Genomic DNA, 25,498 nt, shown 5'->3' with positions numbered 1-25,498 from the left:
TTAGAGTGGAGATAAATGAAATAGAAAATTAGAAAACAATAGAGATTTTAAAACTTCAACTCCTGTGTGAGACCAAAGGAAGAGATCTTTATTTGGTGCAAAGTTTATATTTTTGGTAGTGCATTATCTAATTTAACTTTATGTTCAGTTTATTTGAACACCATAATTATATGGAATCTTGAATAAAGAGTAAGATCTTTGTTGGTTTGTACAGGTTAGTGTGATACCCCAGTACATCCCAGAGTAATTTGGGCAGAGAATAAAAAAAGTATTTGTAAAGTCTCCTTGGGGGACTGGGGAAAAAGGAAGAAATATTAACCTTCCTCATCTGGGGAATTCCTGATATTCTCAGAAGAATTGAAGACAACCAATTCAATAGGCTGAGCCCTCGATCTTGGAGTTACCCTGTATAAACTTATTCCTACAAAGGAGAGGCTGAGCCTACTTATAAATCTGCCTAAGAGTCACCCCCAGAGAACCTCTTTTGTTGCTCAGATGTGACCTCTCTCTCTAAACCAACTCAGCAAATGAACTCACTGCCCTCCCCCTCTACCTGGGCCATAAGTTCCAGGGATGTAAATCTCCCTGGCATATGGGACATGATTCCTCATGATCCTGGACCCGGCATCATGGAATTGAGTAAACCTTCTTGACCAAAAGGGGTGTGGTAGTTAGGTTCAGATGTCAACTTGGCTAAGTGAAGGTGCTTAGTTCTGTTGCTGTGGACATGAGCCAATGGCATATGAAGCACATCTGTCACTGATTACATCTGCAGTCGGCTATGGGGCATGCTTGCTGCAATGAATGATGCTTGATTTAATTGGCTGGATGCTTAAATGAGAGAGCTCAATGCAGCACAGCCCAAGCAGCTAAGCATACGTCATCTCAGCACTCACAGCTCAGCCCAGGCCTTTGGAGATGTAGAAAAGAATCACCCCAGGGAAAATTGTTGGAACCCAGAGGCCATGAGAGAAGGCCAGCAGAGATCACCCTGCGCCTTCCCGTGTAATAAAGAATCTCAGTTGAAAGTTAGCTGCCTTTGCTCTGAAGAACTATACCATTTTTAACTATATAAATCTCCCTTTTATTAAAAATCAATCCATCTCTGGTGTGTTGCATTTGGCAGCTTTGGTAGACTAAAATAAGGGGAAAGAGAGAAATGAGACAAAATAAAGTTTCAGTGACTGAGAGATTTCAGAGTCAAGAGGTTATCTTGGAGGTTATTCTTATGAATTATTTTGATATCCCTTTTTAGTTTATGGTGTATTTGAGTGGCTACAGGGAAGTATCTTGGGACTCTTGAACTGTACTCCAACAGCCTTGATTCTTGAAGATGATTGTATAATACATAGCTTTTGCAATGTGACCATGTGATTGTGAAAACCTTGTGGCAGATGCTGCCTTTATCCAGGCTATGGACAGATGAGTGAAAAAATAAGGACAAAAATAAATATATAACGGGGGGGATAAGGGCTAAAAAAATTGGGGAGAGTGCAATACTAGTGGTCAATGAGAGGATAGAGTAACAGGTATGAGATGTATGGTTTTTTAATTTTTCTCTTTTTATTTATTTTCCTGGAGTGATGCAAATATCCTAAAAATGATCATGATGATGAATACACAACTATGTGATGATATTGCAAGCCATTGATTGTACTCTTTGGATGGTGCATGGAAATATCTCAATAAAAAAATTTAAAGCAAAAAAAAAATGAATGTCAATGAAACCAAAAGTTAGTTATTTAAAAAGATTAATAAAATTGGCAAACCTTTAGCTAGACTGACAAAGAAAAAGAAAAAGACACAAATAGCTAAAATTAGACATGAAAGGGGGACATTACTACCGACCCCACAGAAATAAAAAGGATCATAAGAGGATACTAAACTATTGTTCCTTAAATTCAAAGATACATGTAAATTGAAAGTGATAGGATAGGAAATATATACCATGTAAAAACAATAAAACAAAATAAACCAACAAAATACCTTTTTGACCCTGGTACCCCTTCTAGATACTGTCTCTACCACCAAGCTCTTGAGGGAATATAGTTACTCCTTTTACTTTCTTCCCACCATATAGTCCTTTAATCTCTTAATTTGGTATCTGCCTCTCAAATACTCTTTCAAAGGTCGCCTATGACTTGCTAATTCCCAAAGCCAATGGCTTTTCTCAGGATTCTCTCAGTTCTTCTGGGCCACCTGAGACTGTTGAGAAACTGCCTCCTTAAAACTCTCTTAATACACACTCATCTTGAAATTCTTTAAATAGGTTTAATCTGAACAATTATCAAATACTTTACTCTGTGCCAGACTTTGTGCTAAAATGCTGTAGGGATGAAGATATGAGTAGGCCACAGCCCCTGCCCTTGAAATGCTGTGTGCTTGAAAGAGAGAGGGAGAGACTGTTCAGCCATCACGCTGCTCCATCTCCATCTGTCAAAATGCTGCCCATCCTCCAAGACTAGTGTCAAATGTCAGCTCGCACATTTATTCAGGAGTTGAATCCGGAGCACCTACTGTGTGCTGGGCTGGGATGTGGTGATGATTTTAGGCCCTGTCCCACCCCAGTGGGGCTCACAGAGGAGAAGGGCCTTTTCTGCCACCCAGGGGGATGAGGCCACTCCTTCCTTGACCCCTACAGTATTTTGCCCTGCTCTCTTTTTCTGCACTTAATCCAATTCAGCCTTGTATTCTAGCATTTGAGGGTGTGAGGGGAGTTGTCCTATTTCTAGACTATTTGGTACAACACACATTTATCGAATGCCTTCTTTGGACTGGAGTCTGAGTTAGTAATGTAGAGCTAAGGAGCACTCAGAACCTGCTTTTAGGAAGTTCACAGTCTAGTAGTGTGGGAGCCGGGATGACAGGAGCTAGGGCTTACTTACCTCAGTCTTTGCTTAGGGCCTTCCATCTTATAGGCAGCTATTCATTTTGCCCAGATGTCCCCTTCTTCCTATCTTTTTAGGTGGGAGGCAGGTTCTAGGGGTGCCCCTGCCCATGGCTGGGCATCTCTCTCTCCTTGAAGAGCCTGGACCCTTCAGAACAGGGCTTTTCATACTCTGCCTTGGGACAGGTGACTCGGGGCCACTCAGCAGAGTCCAGTCGTCCTGCACCTGCCTCTGACCTCTCCCCTTCCCAGTGGTTGCATACATAATGGTACTTCCCAGTCCATACAGCACGTGGATGTGTTCCTCTTACTGTTTCCAGTAAGCTAGCCTTTTCTGCCCAAGTAGATTGTAAGCTCCATAAGGGTAGGAGCCAAGGTAGTCTTGGATTTCTTTTGGATTTCCTCCACCAGGTAGCACAGTGATAGTCACCAGTGAAGGCCTTGAAAACACCTGTCAACTGATTGACCTTGCTTCCTTGGCTTAATGCATTATCTCCAGGAGGCCCTTGTAAAATACCAAAGTGTTGGCTGGAAGCAGTTAACCCATCCATTGATCCAGTGGTTCTTACCTAGCTGCCATGACAGTGCCCTCCTTAACTGTGACTACAATGGCTGCTCTTGCAACTGAGCATCTCACCTTCCTGTTTATGTTATCCTTCCCAACAATCTTATAGGGGCATTTAATTACCCCCATTTTACAGATGGGGAAACTGGTACTTAGAGAGGTTGAGGTAATTTGTCCCAAGGTCATTCAGTTAATAGGCTTGAAACTGGGGATGTGAATTTAGGTCACCCCTCAGGCAACATCTATCCCCTTCACATGCAGTCCAGTATAAAGTTTTCTCTCTTTCCCCCCAACAGACTTTCTCACAATGGGGAGAAAGGAGTGGGGTTGCAGCTGAGAATTGTGACTTCACCGCCGTCCGTCACCCAGGAACGGCGACAGAGGGTGTTGAGGAGGTGAAGATCCCTGCCCTGGGTCCCCAGTGGGCAGTCCCAGGTGGGGCCCTGGGGAAGTTGGGACTGACCGCCCAGGCAGCTGACAGCTTGGGAGAGGACACAGGAGGCATGGAAGCAGCTCTGCTGTGGGGTTGGGGTGGGGAACGGGCCTATGAGACTGTTCAAGGGATTCCATGAGGTGAGGAGACCCAAACAGAAGTAGGGAAAATGGAAACAAGGGATAGTTGAAGAGTGTCTGGGAGGACAAGCAGGCAAGGATTGTGGACAGAACTGAGAAGTCTGCTGTTGCACACATCTTCCTGGGTGGAGAGGCCAGGAAGGAGGAGGCCACTCCCTCAAGGTCTCTGATCTTGGGCTTCAGGGCCCTTCACCAGCAGTAGTGGGAGCTGGGGAACAGGTGTGCCAGGAGACCCCAGAGATGAGAGATAGGAGGAAGGGGCAGGGCCAGGCCAAGTTGGGAATAGTTCTGGGGCAAGCATTTTATTTGTTAATACAAGAATAGAAATTCTGCAATAAATATCATCTAATAAATAACATCTCCAAATAAATAAATATTAATACAACAAACTTAGAGTCATGAGTGGGTGGGGCTGGGTGGGCAGGGCCTGGGGGAGCTGCCCCCCCATACCCCAAAATGCTACCACAATGTAAACTTTCAGGAAATCCTGTGGCTGTGGCTGGGATTGCCCTCCCCAGCCTGGGCAACCCACAGATACCCTGGGAAAGGGGGTGGAGTGGAGGCACCATGAGGCTGGCAAGAGTTTGCTAGCTTCTTTTTGCCACACTGGGCCACCAGTTGCCTTGGTGACCCCTGGGTCCAGTCTGTCCCTGCTCCTCTGCTTTCAGTGTTACCTCTTCTGGTTTATAAGCTATCTCCAATGCAGACCCCACCTCTTTCATTTTTAAGCCCATCTCTTCCTGTTTGGACTGGTCTGTTTCTTGAATTGGATGCTTAGAGTTATTTGAAGTTAGGAGAGCAATACCCATCCAAGGAGAATGGGACAGCCAAAGGGCTTCACCCCAGGTAGGCACATGCTATGGTGGCTCCCATCCCTGCCCACCAGTCACACTTCCTGGGAGTGCTGCTTAGCAGGCTAGGTGGGCACTGGTGAGTGGTGAGCAGGAAGCACGAAGCTGTGAGGGCCTTGGCACCACTTGAGCCACTTCAGGCCCCCTTGATTGGTACTTCCTGTGGCAGTGGGATGGGCCTATTGCACCTCTTCCCCAGACCTATAGGACTTCGGGAGAGGGGGTGGGGGTGGGGTGGGGGGACAGGGCTTATTGCATCCCACCCCATCCCAGTCCAGGGGAGAGCCAGAGGCTCATGGCTTCTGTCTCCTGGCTCAACAGGTGTGGGCACACAGGTTTTTCCCTCCCAGGGTGGGAGCATGATTTCCAGGGGGAAGGGAAAGAAGAGGGTGGTAAAGGCCGGATCAGAAGCCACGGGCCTCCAGGCGCAGGGCGACTGCAGCTGCCGAAGGCTGCATCTTCTTCTTGAGCCGGTTGAAGTCCTTGGCTGAGCGCCACAGCCAGGTCTGCAGCTCCTTCAGCAGCCAGAAGTCATCCATCTTCTGGAGGAAGTCACTGTGGGCAGGGCCAGGGGCCCAAGTGGGCTCAGTCCCAGGCAGAGGGTGGGGCAGCGGGTAGCCCAAAGCTGCCATGACACCAGCGATGCTGCCCAGCAGGCCCTGGAGGCTGGTGCAGAAGTGGGCCAGGCTGCGGCGCAGCTCGGCCGTGGCGGCCTGGCGGTTGAGGCCACGCAGGTAGCAAAGAAGGTGGCTGTAGGCTTCGTAGTTCTGGGTTAGCCGCAGTTTGTCATTGAGGCTTCGCCATACTTCGAAATTGACAGTGGCTCTGGGCAGAGTCTCTGCCTCCAGCCGAGGTGGGTTGAAGTCAGGCTCGTTGAAAGGGGGTCCCAGGTAGTTTAGCTGTGAAAAGGAGAGGGCGATGGGGAAGGAGGAGGGCGGAGCCGCCAGTACGCCGAGGAGATGCCTGTCCCCAGAGCTTCTATTTCATGGATCCCCTGACACAGGCTCATATCCATGATGTGACTCCCCTAAGGTTCTCCAACAAGGATGCCATTTGCACTGAGGTAACAGCTGAAACAGTGGGGGTGATGAGCTTTCCCACGGAGGAAGTGTAGAGAGAGAAGATGTGGTAGACATTCAGGAAAGATTGTTGATTGGTGGGTGTGCAAGCCTTGGGAGTGTGCCCAGCGGTGGGGCAGGGCAAAAAGGCAGAGGAGCCCCTGAAGGAGACAGGAGGCGAGGCTGGAGAGGCACAAGCTGGACCAGGAGGGCACAGATACCAGGAAAGAATAGCTCAAGAGACTCAAGGCTCAGCAGTGTCACTGCAAAACAGAGAGCAAGGAGAGAAAGGACTGAGCAAAGACTGCTGGATTTGGCAAGGAGGTGCCGGCTGACCTTGGAGAGGAGTGTTGCCGTGGACTGGAGGCCAGATTGCAGGGGGTTAAGGAGTGAGTGGGTGGAGAGGAAGTGGAGGCAGAGGGTGTAGACCACTCCTTCGAGAAATTTGGCAGGGAAAGCCTGGAGAGAAAAATGGGTCGGGAACTAGAGGGGGTAGCAGAGTCAAGAAAAGTTTTTCTGGACCGGGAATCTAGAGAGAGACCAGCATGTGTCGAAAGGCAGAGGGGCCACCAGCATCCAGTGCCCTCCTTTGTCTTGCCCATATGCCTGCCCAAATCCCCCAGCTGAAGGGAGAGGGGGTAGAAGGGCACTCACTAATGCCCCCAGAAGGGTTGAACTGACAGGAGCTGGGCTGCAGGGGACAGAAACTGAGGCAGTCGCAAGGTAGGGCAGAGGAAGGGTAAGGAAGACAGTGCAGGGAGGAGGGCAGAGCCCTTGCCGGCCCTTGAGGGAGCAGACTGGGGCCCAGGGAAAGGGATGAGGGAGCCCGTCTAAGCTGGGAGAGAAAGGGGCGAGGCTGGGATAGGCAAGGGCCCAGGGGGAGGTTCACACGCTGACAAGCACAGAGACAAACTAATTTCCTCGGTGTATCCTGGGGCTGGAGCCAGCTCCCCCGCCACCCTCCTCCCCTTTCTTTCCCTGGCTCCAGAATAGGGTCTGGGATGTGGAAGAGGAACACGGGAAGAGGGGGCCAGTTCCCCATGGTCCTCAGCTCCTCCGACCCTCTTTCTTTCTCTCCTGGGCTCATTGAACACCTCTGGACTGTCCCCAGATCCTACGGCATAACCTCCCTTCACCCCCGGAGCCCCTTGCCACCACTGGCCTGGATTCCCTGCAGCCCCCTTCCCCCAAGACTCCCTAGGAGGCCCTAGGATGGGAGAGGCAGATGGAAGGGAGGCCATGGGTCCAGAGCAGAAGGGCCCCAGGTCTGGGGGCAGAGACGAGCTGGGACACAGGCATGGGAGGTGGGGCCCCTCCATCCCCACCCAGCCCCACCCGTGCAAGAGACACCACAACACGGGGTAAACAGAGGAGACTTCCCCGGCCCCCAGGGGGAGGCGGGCAGCTGGGCCAGCAGCCAGTGGGCAATGGGCCAAGGCGGGTGCAAGGCCTGCCCACATGCCTAGTCCCGGGGCCAAGGGTAGGGAGGAGGGGGGCGCCTAAGAGGGAAGGGCAGCAGATAGGCCAGACAGGGAGACTGCAGAGCCAAAGGCCCTCCCATCTCCCCATCACTCACCATGACCCCCCCCACTGTAGCTGTCTTCTCCCAACTCCTCTTCCCATTCTTCACCTAACCCCAAGACCCCGAGCTACCCTGGATACTCACGTAGGTCCCAGCCAAGCTGCGGAGTTGGTGCTCCAGGTAGCGGGTGAGGTCATAGGTTTTCTGGATGGAGGGGCCAGGCCCTGGGTCCCCTGTGCGATTGAGGGCTGGCACGGCGGGGAGGTGCCAGAGCACTGTGCACAGGCAAGCTAGCATCCCCCACGAGTCCCCTGTGGACAGGACGGGCGAGAAGCATGAGGGCAGGCCTGGACCCAGGCGGGGGAAGCAGCTGGCAGCCCCTCAGGTGTCTGTCCCCACCTTGAGCTGGGAGGGGGAGTGAGGGTGGGACACCAGATGGGAGGCAGTGAGGATGGGGGAGGGTGAATGCTGCTGGTCCGAGAAAGTGTGTGTGTGTGTCAGCATGTATGTGTTTGAGGATGAGGACTTGGCGTGTGTGTGTGTGTGTCTGTGTGTGTCTGTGTCTGTGTACCAGCAGATATTTGATCGTAGATTTGTGTGTCAACTAAGAAAGAGTCTTTGGCATGCGGGTCAGTATATGTGTGCCAACACGTATGTTTGTGTACATGGAGGGATGGGGCCAGGCCTAGGGGCTGTGAATCAGTCTTCCTGGGTTCCCTTTGTACCTCAGCCTCCTCTCCCCATCCCTCAGCAGCATGAGGGGAGCCAAGGAAAGGGGAGGCAGCACAGTCCAGGACTGGTGAGCTGAGAGCAGCCCACCTGAGGGAGGGGTGCAGGAGAGAGGGCGGGGTGAGTGGGATGCTCTGAGAACAGAGGAGAGCTGCAGGAGACAGGGTTGCAGAGAGGATGGCTGGGGTGGGGGACAAGGGCTGGCTTAGGTAGTCGGAATCGAGTATGTTTGAGGATATGATTCCTATGGTGGGTTAGTGCTCTACCTCAGGGCTTGGCTGCTGTGGGAAGGTCTGTCCCCTTCTTACCTGGGGTACTGGGTGGGGAAGTTTGACCTGAAGAGGCCTTTCCATCAGCCCGCAGGCAGTGGGGACTGAGAGATGGGTGGGGGGGGAGGCGGTACATCTGATGACTTGGGCATGTCAGTGGATGGAGCCGGAGAGTCTGGGTGCCCCAGGAGGCCAGGGTTGATGCTGTGAGGCTCTTAGGTGAGATGTAAGGTCAAAAGCCCCATGCCAGGATTCAGGGGGCATTGGGACCGGGTAAAGCAACAAGGGTTAGGACAGGGTAGGAATTTAATTGGCATTAGGCTAGGTCAGGTTTGAGGACTGAATTACTTTCAAAGTTTCGGGTTATTGGAGACTTGGGATTTGGTTGATTGAGTTTGGTTAAGGTTTGAATCCAGCAGGGGGATGTGGTTAGGTTTGGGCAGGCAGACGGTTAGCTAGGGCTAAGGTTCATGAGCATGTTGACTTGGATGTCAGATGTGGTGATGCTGTGTGTCATCAAGAGGCACACTGGGTTTAAAGTTGGGTAGGTGTGAGGTTACGGGTGGTTTCTTTTTTCTAGTTTATATTTTCCATTGTCAAAATTTTCTACAGTGACATTTATTGCTACAATAATTAGAAATAAGTTGGACAGGTTTACAATTTGACTGTGTGTAAAGCTACGATAGAGTTTGGAGCTAAAGAAGTGAGGCTAGGTTAGGTTTAGAGTTCGTCATAGTGCCGAGTTAGTGTTTTAGAGAGAGTTATAAACCAGGAAGGCATTGAGCTCCACATCCTGTAAAACTGCCTCTTAGAGAGTAGAGGGTCAAGGGGGCTCCCGCCAGGGGCACTGCTGTATAGGGGAAGGGCTCTGGGTTTGAGGTGTGTGTGTGTGTGTGTGTGTGTGTGTGTGTGTGTGTGTGTTAGGACTAAGAGCAGGGTTGGCCACGACTTCTCCCCTTCTCCCTCCGAATGCTCCTTCCCTCAGTTGTGCCCTCCATCCTGAGGCCCTTGGAGAGCCTTTCCATTGCTTGTTCTTCACATCCCAGATCACTCCCAGCCCTTCTCCCGGATGCACTGGGGCAGCAAACTACAGGTACAACGTGGGCTTAGTTTTCAAAGTTGGAGACTGGCCGAGGTGGGCAGTGGCCCTTCCAGCCTTAAGGAGGCTTTCAGGATCAAATTTGGCCTAGCTCACAGTTAGGCCATACCAAGGGTCCCAGCTGAAGCCGGCACTGGGAGAGGGTCTTTCCTCTTTACCTCACTCTGCCTTGGTGCAGCCTGGCTAGCCCCGCTTCTGGGCTTCAGCTCTGTCTGCCCATGGGGAGCAAGGATGGCTGGAAGCCAGCTCTGGGCCTTGTTGGCCCCCTCCCCTTCAGGGCCCTGTGGGACATCCCTAGGGGGAAAACAGCTTCCTACACGGGGACAGCAGGGGGAGAGGCCTTTGGATAAACAAGAGCTAAGTCATCTGGGCAGAAAAACGGCTCATGAAATTAACCAGACGAGGCCGGTGTTTCCAGGAATATTTCAGTTCTGAGGTAACTGTGTCACTGCAGGCTGGGGGGGGCGGGGGGGGGGGCGGGCCAGGGAGAGAGCAGAAGGATCTGACTGTCCGATCCACAGAGAGAACCAGAAGGAGGGAGTCCCAGGAATCCAGAGGGAGAAGTGGCCTGGCAAGGAGAAAGGGGAGGTAGGACAGAGCTCTGCCATCTACTCTGGAAGCTTCCCCCTCTGGGCCAGGAATCATTGCCCCTATCTCAGACAGGAAACCCGAAAGCTATCTGGGGTACAAACACCTGTGTTTAGATGGGAGCCCCGGTGCCCAGCACAACCTGCCAGCATTCCTGGGAGGGCACCCTGGTGCCTTGGCCTTCCTCCTCTCCAGCATTCTGTTGGTGTGCAGGTGGATCTGGCCAGCTGGGGCTGTGTCCTGGGCCCCTTCCCCAGGCTGGCCCCTGGGCCCTGGCCCCTGGCCCACCCCCGCCCCAGCTCTGCCTCTGGCTGCTGCCCACTGATTGTTTACATGCCGTCTTCTCCCTGTGTTTATAAATCCGCTGAGCACGTGAGGAGCTAATGAGTACAGCTCACGTTTCCTGCTGCAGTCCCCCCCCCCAATCCCCATCCTGGCCCCCGCCAGGGCTGGCCCCTAATTCCATCCAGATCCCTGGGCCCTGGGAACCGAGGCCCCCCTCATGAAGACATACACTCACTCACTCACACACTCGGCCCACACCAGTGCATGGCCACCCCAACCCAGCTGCACAGGCAGGCACATAGCATGCACAGTCCCAGCCTTCCTCCCCCAGGCTGACCTCACCCGGTGGGGGGTGAGGGGCTCAGCAGTGCCGACGAGGGGGGAGTCAGGGTGGGTAATATGGTCTAGAGCCTCTGGACCTAGACCTGGTGGCTAAGAGATGGAAGCATTGCAGAGGGCTCCAGAGATGCGGGCATGGTGGCTGCAAGCTGGGCCAGATGGAAAGGCCCTGTCCTCATGCCAGACCAAGACCAGCTTCTGGGGTGACCTCAGAATTAGGGGCATGGAGGGGTTTAGGGGTGGTGTGTACCCTGTGGTGTGAGATCTAGGCATTGTGACTGTAGGAACTCCCATCCACTCCCTGCCAGGGAACCTCCCCCACCCCCATGAAAACGCCCCAGAAACGGACCATTTTTCCTTGTACTTCTGGGCTGGCTGCCCTCCCTGGGCTTCTCTCTCTTCCTTCCACCCTATCCTTGGTCCTTTTGCCCCCGGACCACTGGGTAGCAAGCAGCTTCGGTGAGTGGGAAAGCCGGGTCCTGGAAGTCAGGAGACCCAGCTTTGCCATCAACCCCCAGGGTGGCCGAGGGCTTATGTTATGCATGCTAAAATTCCTCCTACCGGAAACCTGTGAGGCTCCATCTCTGCTATCCTCTTCAGTATCCCTTCCCTGCCCTTCTCTTCCAGTCTAAAGGTCCAAAGAAGAAACCGAGGCTGGGGGGTGGGGGGTGGGGGTGGGGTGGGGAACTGGAGGGAAGCAGCAACCAGTCTGGTGGCTAGTCCCCTGGCCCGGGGAGTCAGTAATTGCATTAGGCTTAGGGCTTCGCTTTGGGGGCAAGAGTTTCCTATAATACCTCAGGAGAAACCCAGGGTGTTGAGGCGAGCGGGTGATGCCAGAAATTGCAGGGCAGCCGGCTGAAAGCCCAAGGTGGGAGAGGGGTGAAGTGAAAGAGTCCGGGCAAGGATAGGGGTGAGACTGAAATCAAGAGTTTGCAAGTGCGTGTGGGAGGGGCCAGGAAGGGGCGGGCTGGAGGCCAGTGTGAATAGGCAGGTGGGACTGGGAGGAATGTGAAGTGTCAGGAATAGAGGAGCTGGCCGAGCAGGGGTGGCTGCAGAAGTGTGACCTGGACAGCAGTGCAGGGGACTATCTCCCCAGCCAAGACAGGCTGCTTCTTGGGCTGGTGGCCCACAGTGGCTGCCAGTTTTGCCTGGGGCATGATTCCTCCCCTGGCTGGATGTGTGGCCGCAGGGCAGCAAATAGGTCTGAGCAGTGGGTGGAACGGGTGGGTCCATCAGGTGAACTATACCTGTGCCCCATGTGAGGGGCAATGTGTGCTCAGGGGTCCTACCAGCATTCTAGCCAGGCAGGTGAAAGCCTGGCAGCCCTTCTGGTTCTGGGTGAAAGAGAGAAGGCGACAGAGAAGTGTGTCCAGTGTGCCCCCCACACACATACAGACCGCATCCCCAAAGCTCAGTCTTTCCCTGCCAACAGCCGGCTGCCTTCCCCTTTCCTCCCGGCAGTCCCTGCCCAAAGGGGAGCAGAGAAACAAGGACGGGGTCCTCTGGGCTTGTGAGGTTGTGGGGAGGGCTTCAGGAGTGCAGAGCTGAGCGGCTGGGAAATAAGCTGGGGGGAGCAGAGAGGGGGGATTCTGGAGGGGTCCCTGGGGACTTTGGGCTTCCCTGGGCGGGAGGTGATGTGTGCGGCGGGCTTCCCCGCCGCTTGCGGGCGGCCCCTTGGCCGGTGACCTCTCGCTCCGACCCCCTCCCCGCGGCGGCGACGCCTTCCCCGGAGTGGCCCCGGCGTCCCGGGCCCAGTCGCTCCCTTCCCGGCGGCGGGGGCGGGGTCCGGGACGCAGGGGCTCCGGGGCCCGGTCGGGCCGCTGCCCTTTCCCGCGCGTCCGCCCCCTGCCCGGGCTGCCCCCGCCCCCCGCACTAATCACTCCCAGGCCAAGGCGGGCCGGGCTGGGGGGGCTCCCCGCCGTCGCCCCGCCGCCTGTCCAGCCCTACCTGCCGCCGGCTCCCCGGCCGCGGGCAGCATGGTGGGCTCCGGCCGGGCTGAGCGCAGCGAGGACGCAACGATTCCCGCGCCTCGGCCCGCCCGGCCCGGCCCAGCCGGCTCCGCGCTGCCCTCCCGCCCTCCTCTCCTTCTCGCCCGCCCTCCTTCCCTCCCGCCGCCTCCCCTCCCGGCGGGCCGGGGAGGGAGAGCGGCGCGGCCCGAGGTGTCGGCCTCCCTTGCCTCCCGCCGGCCCGGCCTCGGGCTCCCCCTCTCCCTTCCCCTCCCGCTTCCTCCCCGCAGCTCCCCTCCTCCCTCCTCGCCGCGTCTTCCTCCCGCAGCCTCGCTCCCCGCGCGGACTCGCTAGCTCCGACTTTTGCGCGCGGCTCTCGATCCACCGGGCTCCCCAGCACCCACCTCGCCCGGTCACCAGGTGGCCTCCTCCCCGGGTCTGCGGGTCACCCGGGTTCCCCGCCGCGCTTCGGGCCACCTCCTGGCCCGACCAGGCAGACTCCAGGAATGCCGCGTCCCCGCCCGGCCCCCTCTCGAGGGCGCCCGGCCGTGTCTCCCCCGGCCCGAGCTTTGCTGGCGGGGGCAGCAACTCGGCCCGGCCCCGGCGCGGGGCTCCCCTGGGGGAGAAGGGCGACCACCGGATCTCGCAGCTCCTCGGCGGAGGCGGGGGCCGGGGCCTCGGACGCCTGGCTCCTACCTGCTCGGAGGTCCATGGGGCTGGGGGCCGGGCCGGCCGGGCGCGGCTCCTCTCCCGGAGGCTGGCGGAGTGGGAGGGCGAGCCGCGGCTCCGGCGAAGCTTTAATAATCCCATCCGCCAGGCCCACTCGCAGGTTTTTTTCGCTCGGTTTAGGATTTTTTTTTTTCGGTGTGGGACATTCTGCAAACTTTTTTTTTTTTCTGACGTGTAAAGCTGTAACCACAAATTGTAGCGGCCCTCCCCGGGGTGGGGGGAGGAGGGGGGAGGAGGGAAGGGAGGGCTTCTGGGGCTCCTCTCCCTCCCACAACACCGAGGGGGGGGTGAGGTGAGGCGAGGCTGCGGCGGTACCACCCTGGGCCTCCTGGGGGAGGGGGCGGGGAGGGCATCAGTCCGTCCGCAGACTCTGGAGAGCCAGGGGAGTGAACCGGTCCCCTTCTTTCCTTGGTCCTCGGCAGCTTTGGCCTGGGGGCCGCTTGCTCCCTGCCGGGCCGGTCCCCTGCTCCCACCCTACCTCTGCCTCCCCATCTCTAACCTTCCCTCCCCCTTCCACTTGAGTAAATGCAATGACACATTCTCCCAAATGCCAGCGAGCTGGCCTCGCAGCAAGTGATGGTGTTTTTCCTGCTGCCCTTTGTCTGGGCCGACCGCCCCCTTGCCTTTTGTCCCGCCGCCTGTCCCATTTCCAAAAGCTGGGCGAAGTGAGGCGCCGGGGGCTGGGGCAGGTGACTAAGCGGCTCCCGGGGCTCCCTGGGAGGGAGGCAGAGGGCACCGCAGGCCCACTGCCTGGCTTGGAGCGCAGATGCTGGCACCGGCCAAGGCTTTTGCCCTCAAGTTCACAGCGTTCTTCATTCTTCTTCTCAGCCTTCGGGGAAGAGAGAGTGTGCCCGGGTAGGGGGTTTGTAATTCATTAATCAGCACGAGGCTACGGACCAGTTTCAACACCAGAGGCTTTGGGTGACTCAGCGAGAACTCTCCCATTCAAGGCGATGGACAGACCGAGAGTCCCCACTTGTGAAATGCTTCCCCATAGACATTTGGCACTCTCCTTCCTTTGGGGTTTTGGGTGGTTGGTTTTTTCCGGTGGTGGGTAGGGGTGGTTTGGCCATGAAGTTCTCTCCCTCCTTCCTTCCCTCGGGCTGGGCTGGGCCATGCTAGCTCGATACCTGGGGGACCCAGAAGCCCGGACCCTCCTTGGAGGGTCTCCCAACCTCCTCCTTCCTCCACGACAAAGGGTCGCTGGGGCGGGGTGGGGTGGGGGGCGTGCAGAGGAAACCGCTCTCGTCTGGGGCAGGCAGACATCCCACTCAGTGATTTTTCTTTGGTCTTAAGAGCTTGGGTGCTCTAGAACCAGGCCACCAAGTTAAGAATTTGGTAGTAAGTTAAGTTGCTTTTTGTTGCTGTTGCTTATTTGTTGTTTCGAAAGGGGGTGAGGTGGGTGGTGGACTAGCCCTGGAAAGTAAAGCCTCTCTCTGGAATAGAGTCAGAAGCCTTCATCCCCCTCTCCGCAGGAGAGGGGAATCTAGCCCCAGTGCCCCCCTGAGAAAGGAGGGTACCCTGCCAGCCAGTGGTAGTCCCCCTGCCTGTGGGGCAGAGAAGACATCCTGACCAGTGCTGTGTTCCCAGGGCAGCTCTCCCCTCTTCTGCACCGCGAGAACCGAGGTGGGGGGGTTGGGGGGAGAAGTTTGTTTTCAATTACCTCACTGGAGTGGGACAGACTTTGTTGTTGGTTTTTTTTTTTTTCTTCTTCTTCTTTCGTGCTTTTTTTTTTAAACAAGGAGAAAAAGGGCTGGGAAATGAGAGCTGGCCTGGGGTTGGGGGCTGGGGACTTTCTGAGGTGCCAGTAGCAGCTCTGATGAAACCTGCCTTAGAGGGGCCCTTTCAAAAAGTGCCCTGGGCCTCCCTCACCTCCCTCCCACCCCCGCGAGCCAGGACTCTGGCGTTTCAATGACATTCTTGGCGGGTGAGCCCCACGGTCTTTGGATGCTCATGCCAAGGTCAAGAAGGCCCATGCCCAGTGGGTGACTGGCACTGAGGCTGGCCAGGAGGGCCCCTAGCAACCACCCTTCTGGAGGGAGGGAGATCAGAAGGGAAGGGGAAGGGGTGTGGGGGGGGGGGGGGGCGCTGGAGCCCTCTCTTCTGGTGTGCAGCCTGCTCCTCGCGGAGAGTCTGCAAAGACAATGTGGTTTGGATTTGGCCGAGCCCCCTCAGCACCTTATAAAGCACCTTGCTGAGTCAGGGAGAAAGCAGCCCCAAAGCGGGAGAGGAGGAGGGGGCCGGAGAGAAGGGGGAAAGAGGGAGAGGGGGAGCTGGAGAGAGAGGGTGGAGGCCAAGGGAAGAGGAGTGAGAAAGAGAAGGGACCCGGGAAGGAAAGAGGAGACACAAAGGCAGGAGCAAATGGGTGGGAGTGAGAAAGAGGGGAGGCGGGCGGGAGCTGAGGAGGGAAGAGTGGGAGAGGCTGGAGGAGGGAGAGAAATAGACTCTTGAAGTGGAGGAGAGGGGAAGTTTACAATGGTGGTCCCCCACCCCCCAGCAAACATTCACTTTGGGCGTCTAGGGAGCACCAGTCTGCAGGAACTGGGCCTGCTGCTCTGAAACAGGGACCCTGGCCAGGTGGGGGTGGGGATGAGTGGCTTTACACGTGGCTCCCAGGTCCCCAGTTTGTCCTTGATTCTTGATGTCGTGACCCCACAAGCTGGGAAAGCCACATTCTCCCTCTGCCTCTTGTCTGGACTTGCATCCCTGCCCTTTCCTCTCACCTAGTGGGGGGCCGAGCCTCTCCCCTCCCCCACCTTCTTACTGCCAAGGGTAAAATCAACTCTATTTCCAAGCTGCCAGTGCCCCTCTGCCATGTTTGGGCAAAGGCAGCAGGGTAGGAACTGCCAGTTGGGGTGGGGTGGGGGCTGGAATAAAGACTCATCTTGGTTCTGCCAAGTCCCCAAGTGGGGGTGGGCTGATGGAATTTGGGGAAGAAGGAAGCAAAGGAGAGGGCTCCTGTGGAGGAGGGTGGGACAGGTGTCTGCCCTCTGATTTCCATCTGGGAGACCTCAGGAAAGTTCCTGCGCCCCTCTGGGCTTGGGAATTCTTGTTAGGAGCCCTTTCAACTCCAAGAATCTGAGCTTGTGGGTAGGGGGAAGTGGCAGAGGTTAGAGAGAGGAGATTCCCACCCCACCCTTCAGCTCCAGATAAGCATCCTCCAGGAGAGAAACATTCGATTTGTTCCCTGCTCTATTTTGCAGGCATTTCCTGAGCCCCTATGGGTGCCTGGCTCTGCAAAGAACACAGAGGACAAGGCAAACCCACCCCAGTCTTCAAGATTCTTAGTCTTGTGACTGGGGATACTCACTAAACCATCTGAAGTCAGCTCTGGGTGGCAGCATGCCTGCACCTATGGCCAAGGAGGATGGTGAGGGCAGGAGAGTTTCTAGGAATGGAGAGGGGAAGCATCCGTGTGGGTGGAGAAGTGGACAGACTGGGCTGGAGAGTGCCGAGGTAAGACCTGGCATAGCCCACGTGGTGCCCTGCATTGAGTAGAAGTCCCAGGCTGGGGGTCAGAGACCCTGGCCCCCAGCTTGCCAATGTGTCCATGGGACAAAACCCCTTGCCTCTCTGTGGAATGGGGTATGACTGTCTCTGCCTTCCTGTCCCATAGAATGGTGGGAGAATCTAGTGAGCTGAAAAGGAAGAAACTTGTTTTCCACCTTCCCTGGGGTTGGGGGCTGGGGACTTTCTGAGGTACCAGTAAGTCTCTTCCAGACTCAAGACCTTACCATCCACAAAGGAGCTGGAACTTTTGTTAAGTGGCAGGTCAGGTCCAATGGGTGTAGCTAGGTGGAGGGTAGGGCTGCAACCAGGAGTGACTGAGCTGCCCTCCAGGGGGGTGGGGGTTAGTCAGTGTCAGCCAGGGAAAGGCTAGTTTCCTACCCCCTTGTTCCTTTCCTCTCTCCCCGATACCTGACATCCCCAGGGAAGGCTCTCTAGATGCCCAAAACATCTGCACAGCTGCAGAATTGGCACTGAAGGGACCCTGGCCAGGATCTCTGGATTCCTGAATTAGGGAAGCCTCTGGTCTAGTCCCCTCCTGACAAGTGAGCAGAGGTCTTGCATTGGAGAAGCCACAAAGGTGAGTAAGGTCATTCACTAATTCATTCATTTGTATACCAAATGTTCCTTGAGCACCTACTCCATGCCAAATGCTGGGGACAGAGAGGAGCCCTAAGGGACACTGGATTGCAGTGGTGGAGGGAGACCGGTGGTGGCGACACCACCAGCTGCTGTGATGCCTGCCGGTTCTCACTGAAGCTTGATTCCCTTGGGCCTCCAAGGAGGCATAAACAACAACAGTTTGTATTAAGCTCTTACCACATATGCGTCAGGCACTGTGCTAAGACTATCCCTGTTGCTTTCAGTTATGCCTTACAGTAACCCTGTGAGAGAGAGACTGTTATTACTCCATTTTACACGCAGGGAAACTTGTTGAGAGGAGGCCACTTGCCTGAGGTCACCCCAGCTAGTAAGGCGACAAACCTGGACTCAGAACATTGGGTGTCTGAGTTCTGGGCCGTGCCCTTCATACCACAGGGATGTGAGTCTCAGGAAGTGGGGTGGGGGCCTAGGGGCAGGGGCTGAGAGGAGACTTGGGTTGCAGCCATGCCTGGCTGAGGGTCCCCTGGCCACGAGGAAGCTTGCCTGGTCCGGCCAGTTTCCTTAGGACACTAACCCGAGAGAGTGCTTGTGGGCCTGGGGAGTCCTGTCTGGAGCCAAGACCTGGGCCCTCCTGTCTACCCACCACGGTCACAAACTGTGTGATGCTGTGTAGGGGTGAGACCCCCTGGATGCCCGAGTCCTCTCAATGGAAGTCTAGAGCCCACAAGCAGGGTGTTTGGAATCATGGAACGAGGACTGAATTGGGAGTTAGGTAGCAGAACCAGACAAGGGCTGGCCTTTGCTTCCGGAGGGCCTGACCACCCTGCCTGCACAGGAAGGCTCAGAGCCCCCCTGCACTGCCAGGACCAGAGGAGGCCAGCCCTGGACCCTACATCCTTAGGAGAGCCTCCTCCCACTACCGTGCATGTGTGTGTGTGCAGGTGTGCACATGTACAGGCGCCAGGGGCCACCCAAGGCAGGCGCTGGGGCAAAGGCAGCAGGATGTGCGCTTTCCCTTTCCCTCCAGTGAGCAGGAGCCCAGAGGCCTGGCCTCACCCTGAGCTGGTCGTGATGTCAGCAGAAACCCTGGGGCAGAAGGGCTGCCTCTTACCTCAGCAATGGCCCTACCCTTCCCTGGGTCCCCCACCCACATCTGGACCCGCTCAGGCCCTTCCAGAGGACACCTGCCCCCCACTGCCACCTCTGCCCCACCCCCACTGCCCCTGTGAAGAAGCAGCCCTGCTGCCTGCCTCTCCCTATCTCCCATCTGCCTGGATGTCTGGGCAGAGGAAGAGGGCAGGGGCAGAAGGGCTACCCCAGGTGCTCAACTCCTCCATGGCCCGCCATTCTCCTAGGATGTTCCTTCGCCCTGGCCAACCCATGCCGCAGGCTCCGTGACTCCCTCTCCCCTGGCAGAGTGGGGTTACCTCTCCCTGGGCTGGGAGATCCTTATCCTGCCCTGCTGAGTCACTGCAGGCTCCTCCCGCCCTCTCCCCTCCCACCTCACGGCCTCCCCCACTCCCACTTCTCCCAGCTTCTTCCAGACTGTCTGGACTCTTCAGGGCCCTGGGGGTCAGAGGCGGGGCATCGCCTTCCCTGGGGCCACCTCTCTGCATTCTCCCTCCACCCCCACCCCTACACACCGCCATGCCAGCTGCTCCAGTACTGTTGGGAGAGAGGGAGGACTTCGTGGTAACGAGAGTGAATGCCAACTCCCCGTGGACAAGTTGGGAGACCTTGGGCAAGTCCCTCCAGTCCTCTGTACCTCAGTTTTCTCGTCTATAAAACGAGGCTGTTGACAATATTCCCTTGGACAGAATAAGAGACAGTGGAGTTCGCGGAGGTCAAATCTCTGGCACTCACAAGTGCTCAGAGACGTTAAATATTGTCACCTACTTTTCATACCCTATCCCTCCCCTCTGTCTTTGCTAACTTGTCCCCTCTGTCTAGAATGTCACCTCCCCTTCACAAGTTCCCTGCCTCTATACCTCTAACTTCTGTTCTTTCCATCTTCTTGAAGCTTCTCCCCATCACTCCCTCTCTGTCCACCTCCCTCCCCAACAAGGGCACAGATGCAGAAGTCTCTGAGGGCCCTCCTGGGCTCCACCTTGTGTTATAGTCACATCTGCACACAGTTAGCTACTCCTTGAGGATTTAGTTTTGCATCCTAGACAGCATCCTCCCCTGTGGGGCTCAGTGTGCTGAATGAGGGCCAGAGGCGGAGGCAGACCCTCAGGGCACAGCCTTCTAGAGGACACAGATGGTTTGGGTTCCCACACCTGTGGGCCTCTTTCTTAGGTCCACCTTGTGGTCCCTAATAGAGCATGTCATATTTCAGATTCAGCCGTTAGCCGTTGCTAAACGTGTCAAATGAAAGAGGAACTTAAGAAGGTATACAAAAAGCTATACAAGGAGAGTTGAAGGGGTCAGAGGGGGTAGGAGGTGTCAAGGAGGTTTTCCCAAGGGGCGCTGGCTTGGGATGAGAGGCTGCAGAGGAGCAGGCCCTCATGCCCGTGGGGGTCAAGGCAACTCCCAAGGCTTTCTGGAGCCCCACGTATATATGCTGACAGCCCTGCCTGACTGTGGGCCTAGAAGACTCAGGCCCTGGCTGCCAGGAGCTCCGCACCTCTGGGACATGTGGCAGTACTGAGCAGCAAGGTGGCCTGCTGGGAGGCTGGTGCAGATCAGGATACCCGGGGTCAGGCTTTCTCCAACCTCCAGATCAGCAAGGACTCCAGAGGGATCAGAAAGCCTAGAGGTACCACTTAGAAGCTGGCCTCTCAGCCTCCCGGACCTCCAGGGTTGGTACGAGGCTCAGCTGAGACAGCGAGCATGCAAGCTGCTCCAAGGGGACCCGAGAGACGTCTGGCTGTGTCCCCTGTAGATGGCTGCTGTCCGCCGAGCACTTGCTAACTGTCCAGCACTGCATTTTAATGCTTCACAGATGGTCCCACTTCATCCTCCAGAAGGAGGTGCTGCTATAGTTGCTGTGGGAAAACTGAGGCCCAAGGTCAGTTACTTAGCCAGTGGGTCCTGGAGCAGGCAGTCTGGCTCTGGAGCCACCCTATTCCATCCCCCATTCCTCCCCAGATCCCTGAAATCTCTTCCCCCCACCCCCACCCCCGACTACACTGTAGTAAGCCCATCTCTGTCCAGGAGGATATTTTCTCTGTCCCCGGCCCACTGTGGAGGCTAGCACCAGGCTGGGCACAAAGCTGATACCCATAGAGGCTTGCTTGACCCTAACAGAGGGTGAGTAGCACCCTCTGTTCTGGGAGTTGCAACTGAACACGGTGTCTGTCTCCCTCTGCTGGTCCCTCAGGGGACAGCCTGGCCAGCATGCCTTACCTAGAGCCCATGGCACCTAGGTCTCCCCCAACTATGAATGCCGAATGTTATGGGGTTGAGAAAAAGCTTGGGGACTCAGGCCAGGCTCCATCCTCCAGGAATCCTGACATTGCCTCCTGGGGTCTCTGTGGCCAGCAGTCTACCTCCAACAGGGGTGCTGAGGGGTGGTTGCCTCCCTGACGCCTTCCCCCAGGGAACAGCAGACCCCAAACAGCCTCCTCCTTCTAACCCATGAATGGAGCTGTCATCCATGAATTTATCTAAACCTTTTGTGAAGCTATTTATATTTCCAGCTGAGACCACATCTGGGGGTAATGAATTCCATCGGTGTCCTCCCCTGCTGGGTGAAGCACACTGCCTTTGATTTGTCCTAAACTTACCTCACTTGCGCTCCAAGGGGGCCCTGTAACTCCGGCGTGCCAGGTTTTGGTGAACAAGCCCTTTCTACTCCCCTTTGTGGGTTTGAAAACAAATCCATCCCATCTTCCTCCATCTCCATTCCAGCAGACTGAAGAAGCCTGTTCTCTCGTTTTGGCACGGGGCCTGGCCCAGTGAGCACACCAGACCCCTATCAGCCTCCGGCAACTAGCGAGGAAGGTGGGCATGCACATTCCCCTCCCGGGGCAGATGGGGACACAGAGGGCCCAGAATCGCAGCTCGGCCCATGGTGGGGCTCCCAGCAACCTCCCCCCGTGCCTCTTCCACATTGGGCTGTCCCCACCTGAGTCTTCGGAGTACTTACCAGTTTCTGGACCACAGGACTTTTCTTTGGGTGGACTTTCCTCTAAGCTTCCTAATGGGCATTTATCCTGGCTTGGTCCAAGCCAAGGATTTCTTTTGCCCCCAACTCTGACCCCCTGATACACTGGAGGTGCTGGAACCCAGAAATAACAGTAATAGTGACACACAGTCTAATTCTAAGAGCTTCATAAACACTCACCAAGGTAATACTCACAGCAGCCCTTTGAGCTAGGTACCACCCACCATTTATAGACAAGGAAAGCGAAGCTCACAGGACACAGCAACTTGTGTAATGAATCCAGGATCCTGATGAGCAGGCTGACACCACAGACCCCCTGTCTACCTCAACAGAGCCTCCTGGGCTCTCTGGGTCCCCTCTTCTCCAGTCATTCATCGTATATTCTTACACCCCTGCTGAGTGTGTGACATTGTTCTCTGATGGCTGACAAAAAGACCAGGCAACAAGAACCATGTGGGCAGAGCTTCCCAGCTGGGGCTGGCACATGATGGCATGCCACAAAGTCCTTACTAGTGGGCCAAGCTAGTGCTCCCCTGGCTCGGTGCCCAGGGCTGCCCTGCCCATTTGGCTACCCCTGAGTGGCCAAAGAATACCATTTTCTGCATGTGCAATGGCTAGAAAAAGTAGGGAGGCAATGCCTTAGGGACTAGATCAAGACAACAGAGTGAACTCCCAAGCCCTAAGCTTCCCTGCCCTTCTGCCTTTTAGTTACCCCAATTTGGCACAACCCTACCATGAGTAAGTTCTGCTTCTGCTCTCGGGTCCATGAGGAGGGTTGCAGAGGATGTCCCACCATGGGACCAAGCACAGTGCCTGCCAAATCGTTCTCACTGTACCAGATTCAGTGGTGTACCCCCAGAAGTCATGTCTATCTGGAACCCGTGAACGCGACCTTATTTGGAAATAGGGTTTCGGCAGATGTTATCAAGATGAGGTCATACTGGGATTAGGTTGGGCCCTGAATCTAATATGACTAGAGTCCTTATAAGAGGAGGGAAATTTAGAAACACACACACACACATATACACAGACACAGAGAGAAGGCCACATGGAGACAGAGACAGAGGTTGGAGTGAAGCACCTACAAGCCAAGGAACACCTAAGATTCCCCCCAACCATCAGTAGTTTGGGAGATAGGAAGGGGACCCATTCTTCCCCAGAGCCTTTGGAGGGAGCGGGCCCTGCCAGCATCTCGATTTTGGACTTCCAGCCTCTGGAACCATGACAAGACATATTTCTGTTATTTTAAGTCACCCAGTTTGTGATCATTTGTTACAGAGGCCCTAGGAAATGAATGCACACATCAACTGCCAGTGGCTCCTCAGTGAATGCACTTTTCTGTTCAGCTCACTGTCCTGCACACCTCCCTCGGGCCACTCCTTCCTCTGGAAAGTCCTCCCTGATGCCCCCTGCCCAAGTCTACCTAATGACATGCACTCCTTGCTCATGTCTTGTCGTCCCTGGTCTTTCTCAAAGGTGTAATCTCACATATCCTTTGGTGACTGACTAAACCATGGCCCCTGAGCTAGGGAGCCTTGACTCTTTTTGGCCCCTTGCCACCGTACTGGAAGGGCTCCACCTGGAGCTGGCATTCAGAGGGTACAGTTCCTGCGTCAGCTCAGGCTTCCACCTCAGAGCCTCAGCCTCAGCTGTCCCCTCCACTGGGCCGCTCCCTCAGATGTCTTCAGGGCTCACTCCCTCTGCCCCTTAAGATCGTTCTCAAATCCCATTTCTCAGTGAGGCAGAATCACAGGCTTTCTACCCTGGCACTCCCAGTCTTCCTCCCTCTTCCTTTCCCTGTAGCACTGACCACCTTCTGAAATAGTGCCATGTATTTGTTTATTTTGTTGTCTGACTCCACTAGAGTGGAGACCCTGTGAAAGCAGAGATTTTTGTGTTGTACTAAGAAAACCACATTCGATAAGGGCTGAATGAATGAATTCCTGAGCTCCAAGGTCCCAAGCTTTGGGGATCCTGTTATTTCAAACCTAACCGGTTGGGTGGTGGCTTTGAGAAGTAATTGTAAGAGGAGGTATTTTTCCAATAGATAATTATTTTGAAAGTTTGAAATTGTAACCACCTCTCTTCATTCTACATCTGCCACGTGGTCCCCTCCTCCCACTCACACACATTTACATGCTTACCTGTTGGAGGCATCTCTCATTTTGGAGAACAGCAAAGACACAAAATCTGGGGCATCTCATGAAACTCCCTTTTTTTATGGAGAGGAGTCTGAGGCCAAGTGGGGCCTTCACTTGCTTGAGGCCACCTGCGAGCAGGGCCTGACTTCTGCACAATGAACATCTCCTGCCCCCACCCCCACCCCATCGCATTATATAGTGGAGAAAACAGCCCCAGAGACAGGGAGGGACTTACAAAAAAGTTACACAGTAAAGGGTGAAGCCCAAACTAGAAACCCAGGCCTCCTGTCTCCCAGCTCCAGGCTTCTGTTCGGTGTTTAACGCCTCCAGAAGGTCCAGATGGGGGAATGGGAGTGGTGGTGACTGAAGAAAGATTTGTTAGGGATCTTGGAGTGCTGATAAGTCTCCCTTCCCCTCTCCTTATGAGACCCTCCAGACTCCTAGGTGTTGGGCAGAAAACAGGGCTGGGTGGATATTCACAGCTCTCTTCTCCCTTGGCTTCCGGGCAGGAACTGTAGTATCTAGCTCCTGCTCTAGAAGAAGCCTATGCTGATTTTCATGGGGGTGGGCAAGGAGAAAAAGGTAAGAAAATGAATAGCTGATGCCTCAGGTTTTTTTTCGTTTTTAAAATTTTGATAGAGTGTGGGGACAGTTATTGTAGAGGAATAAGTGGAGTTGTGGGCAGAGCATTGGAGGTTGAATTTGCTTCTTTGATCACAGCCCTTTGACTAAGAGGTAGCTCAGCTTCATTTATTTATTTAACATGTGTTTATTGTCTGCCAAGGCCGGGCCCTGTGTAAGCTCAGGGATAGAACAATGAACCAGGCAGGCACAGCCCCATCCTCATGGAGCTGATGTGCCAGTGGGGAGGATGTTTAAACTAATGTCGAGTTGCTGTCTAAGTACTACGAACAAATAAGAGGAAGCAGGGGCTGAGATCGCAAGTGGTGAGAAAAGCACGTGCCAAGACCCTGAGGTGGAAAATGATGTGGCGGGTTCAGGGAACAGCCAGGGCCAGTGTGGCTGCACATGGCCACCTAAAGGAGAAAGGCAGGAGACAAGTGGAGTGATGGGGGGTAGGGGACATTCTGGCTCCTGCAATTCAGGGTAAGGAGTCTGGAATTTATTGTATGTATAGCAGTCAGCAGCCCCTGTGTTTTAGTTTGCAAGCTACCAGTACGCAATATACCAGAAACAGAATGGCTTTTAAAAAGGGGAGTTTATTGAATTGCAAGTTTACAGTTCTAAGATCATGAAAATGTCCAAGTTAAAGCAAGGCTATAAAAATGTTCAATCTAAGGCATCCAGGGAATGATACCTTGGTTCAAGAAGGTTGATGATGTTCAGGGCTTCTCTCTCAGCTGGGAAGGTACATGGCAAGATCTGCTAGCTTTCTCTTCAACAGCTTCCCTGGGGCTCTGTTCGTTCTGATGGCTCTGAACTTTTTCCAAAATGGTTCCCTCTTAAAGGGCTCCAATAAGCAACCCCACCTTGAATGGGTGGAGATGCATCTCCATGGAAACCATCTAATCAAAACTTACCACCCACAATTGGGTGGGTCACATCTCCATGGAAACAATCAAAAAGGTCCCACCCAGAAATACTGAATGAGGATTAAAGGACATGGCTTTTCTTGGGTACATAATAGCTTCAAACTGGTACACCCTGGAAAGTCTAAGCAAGGAAGTGGCATGGCATA

At 54.9% G+C, this 25,498-nt stretch overlaps 2 protein-coding genes across 13 annotated transcripts in view; one reads left to right on the top strand and one right to left on the bottom strand.

The window, feature by feature from the left end:
- The window catches only part of RAD9A (RAD9 checkpoint clamp component A), a 102,505-nt gene that overhangs the window by 68,786 nt on the left and 8,221 nt on the right, over window positions 1-25,498 (top strand). For 5 of the 12 annotated variants that reach the window (XM_077115555.1, XM_077115551.1, XM_077115549.1 and 2 more), the window contains exons 3-4: window positions 3,749-3,847; window positions 16,644-21,495. The exons of 2 other annotated variants lie outside the window; for them this stretch is intronic. The gene's annotated coding sequence lies outside the window, so the exon portion shown is untranslated. Of the gene's footprint in view, window positions 1-3,748; window positions 3,888-16,643; window positions 21,496-25,498 lie in introns of all 12 variants that reach the window. 5 more of the 12 variants (XM_077115554.1, XM_077115553.1, XM_077115552.1 and 2 more) reach the window with 4 other exon arrangements.
- CLCF1 (cardiotrophin like cytokine factor 1) lies at window positions 3,998-13,633 on the bottom strand. The gene is made up of 3 exons (XM_077115563.1): window positions 13,408-13,633; window positions 7,601-7,767; window positions 3,998-5,775 (listed from the first exon to the last, which is right to left on the bottom strand). The coding sequence occupies exons 1-3, from the start codon at window positions 13,421-13,423 to the stop codon at window positions 5,281-5,283; spliced, it is 678 nt and encodes a 225-aa protein (XP_076971678.1). The 5' UTR covers window positions 13,424-13,633; the 3' UTR covers window positions 3,998-5,280.

The sequence above is a fragment of the Tamandua tetradactyla genome, chromosome 9, assembly GCF_023851605.1.
Source record: "Tamandua tetradactyla isolate mTamTet1 chromosome 9, mTamTet1.pri, whole genome shotgun sequence".
NCBI classification, from domain to species: domain Eukaryota; kingdom Metazoa; phylum Chordata; class Mammalia; order Pilosa; family Myrmecophagidae; genus Tamandua; species Tamandua tetradactyla.
The sequence above is the reverse complement of the archived record's forward strand: the minus strand, read 5'-3'. Positions and strand labels throughout refer to the sequence as shown.

What these genes read in the sequence shown, in the direction of transcription:
- CLCF1 (XM_077115563.1), bottom strand. An exon ending in GCAGCTTGGCTGGGACCTAC is followed by an intron (nt 5,776 to 7,600) that starts GTGAGTATCCAG and finishes TCCTTTTCACAG; the next exon opens with CTAAACTACCTGGGACCCCC.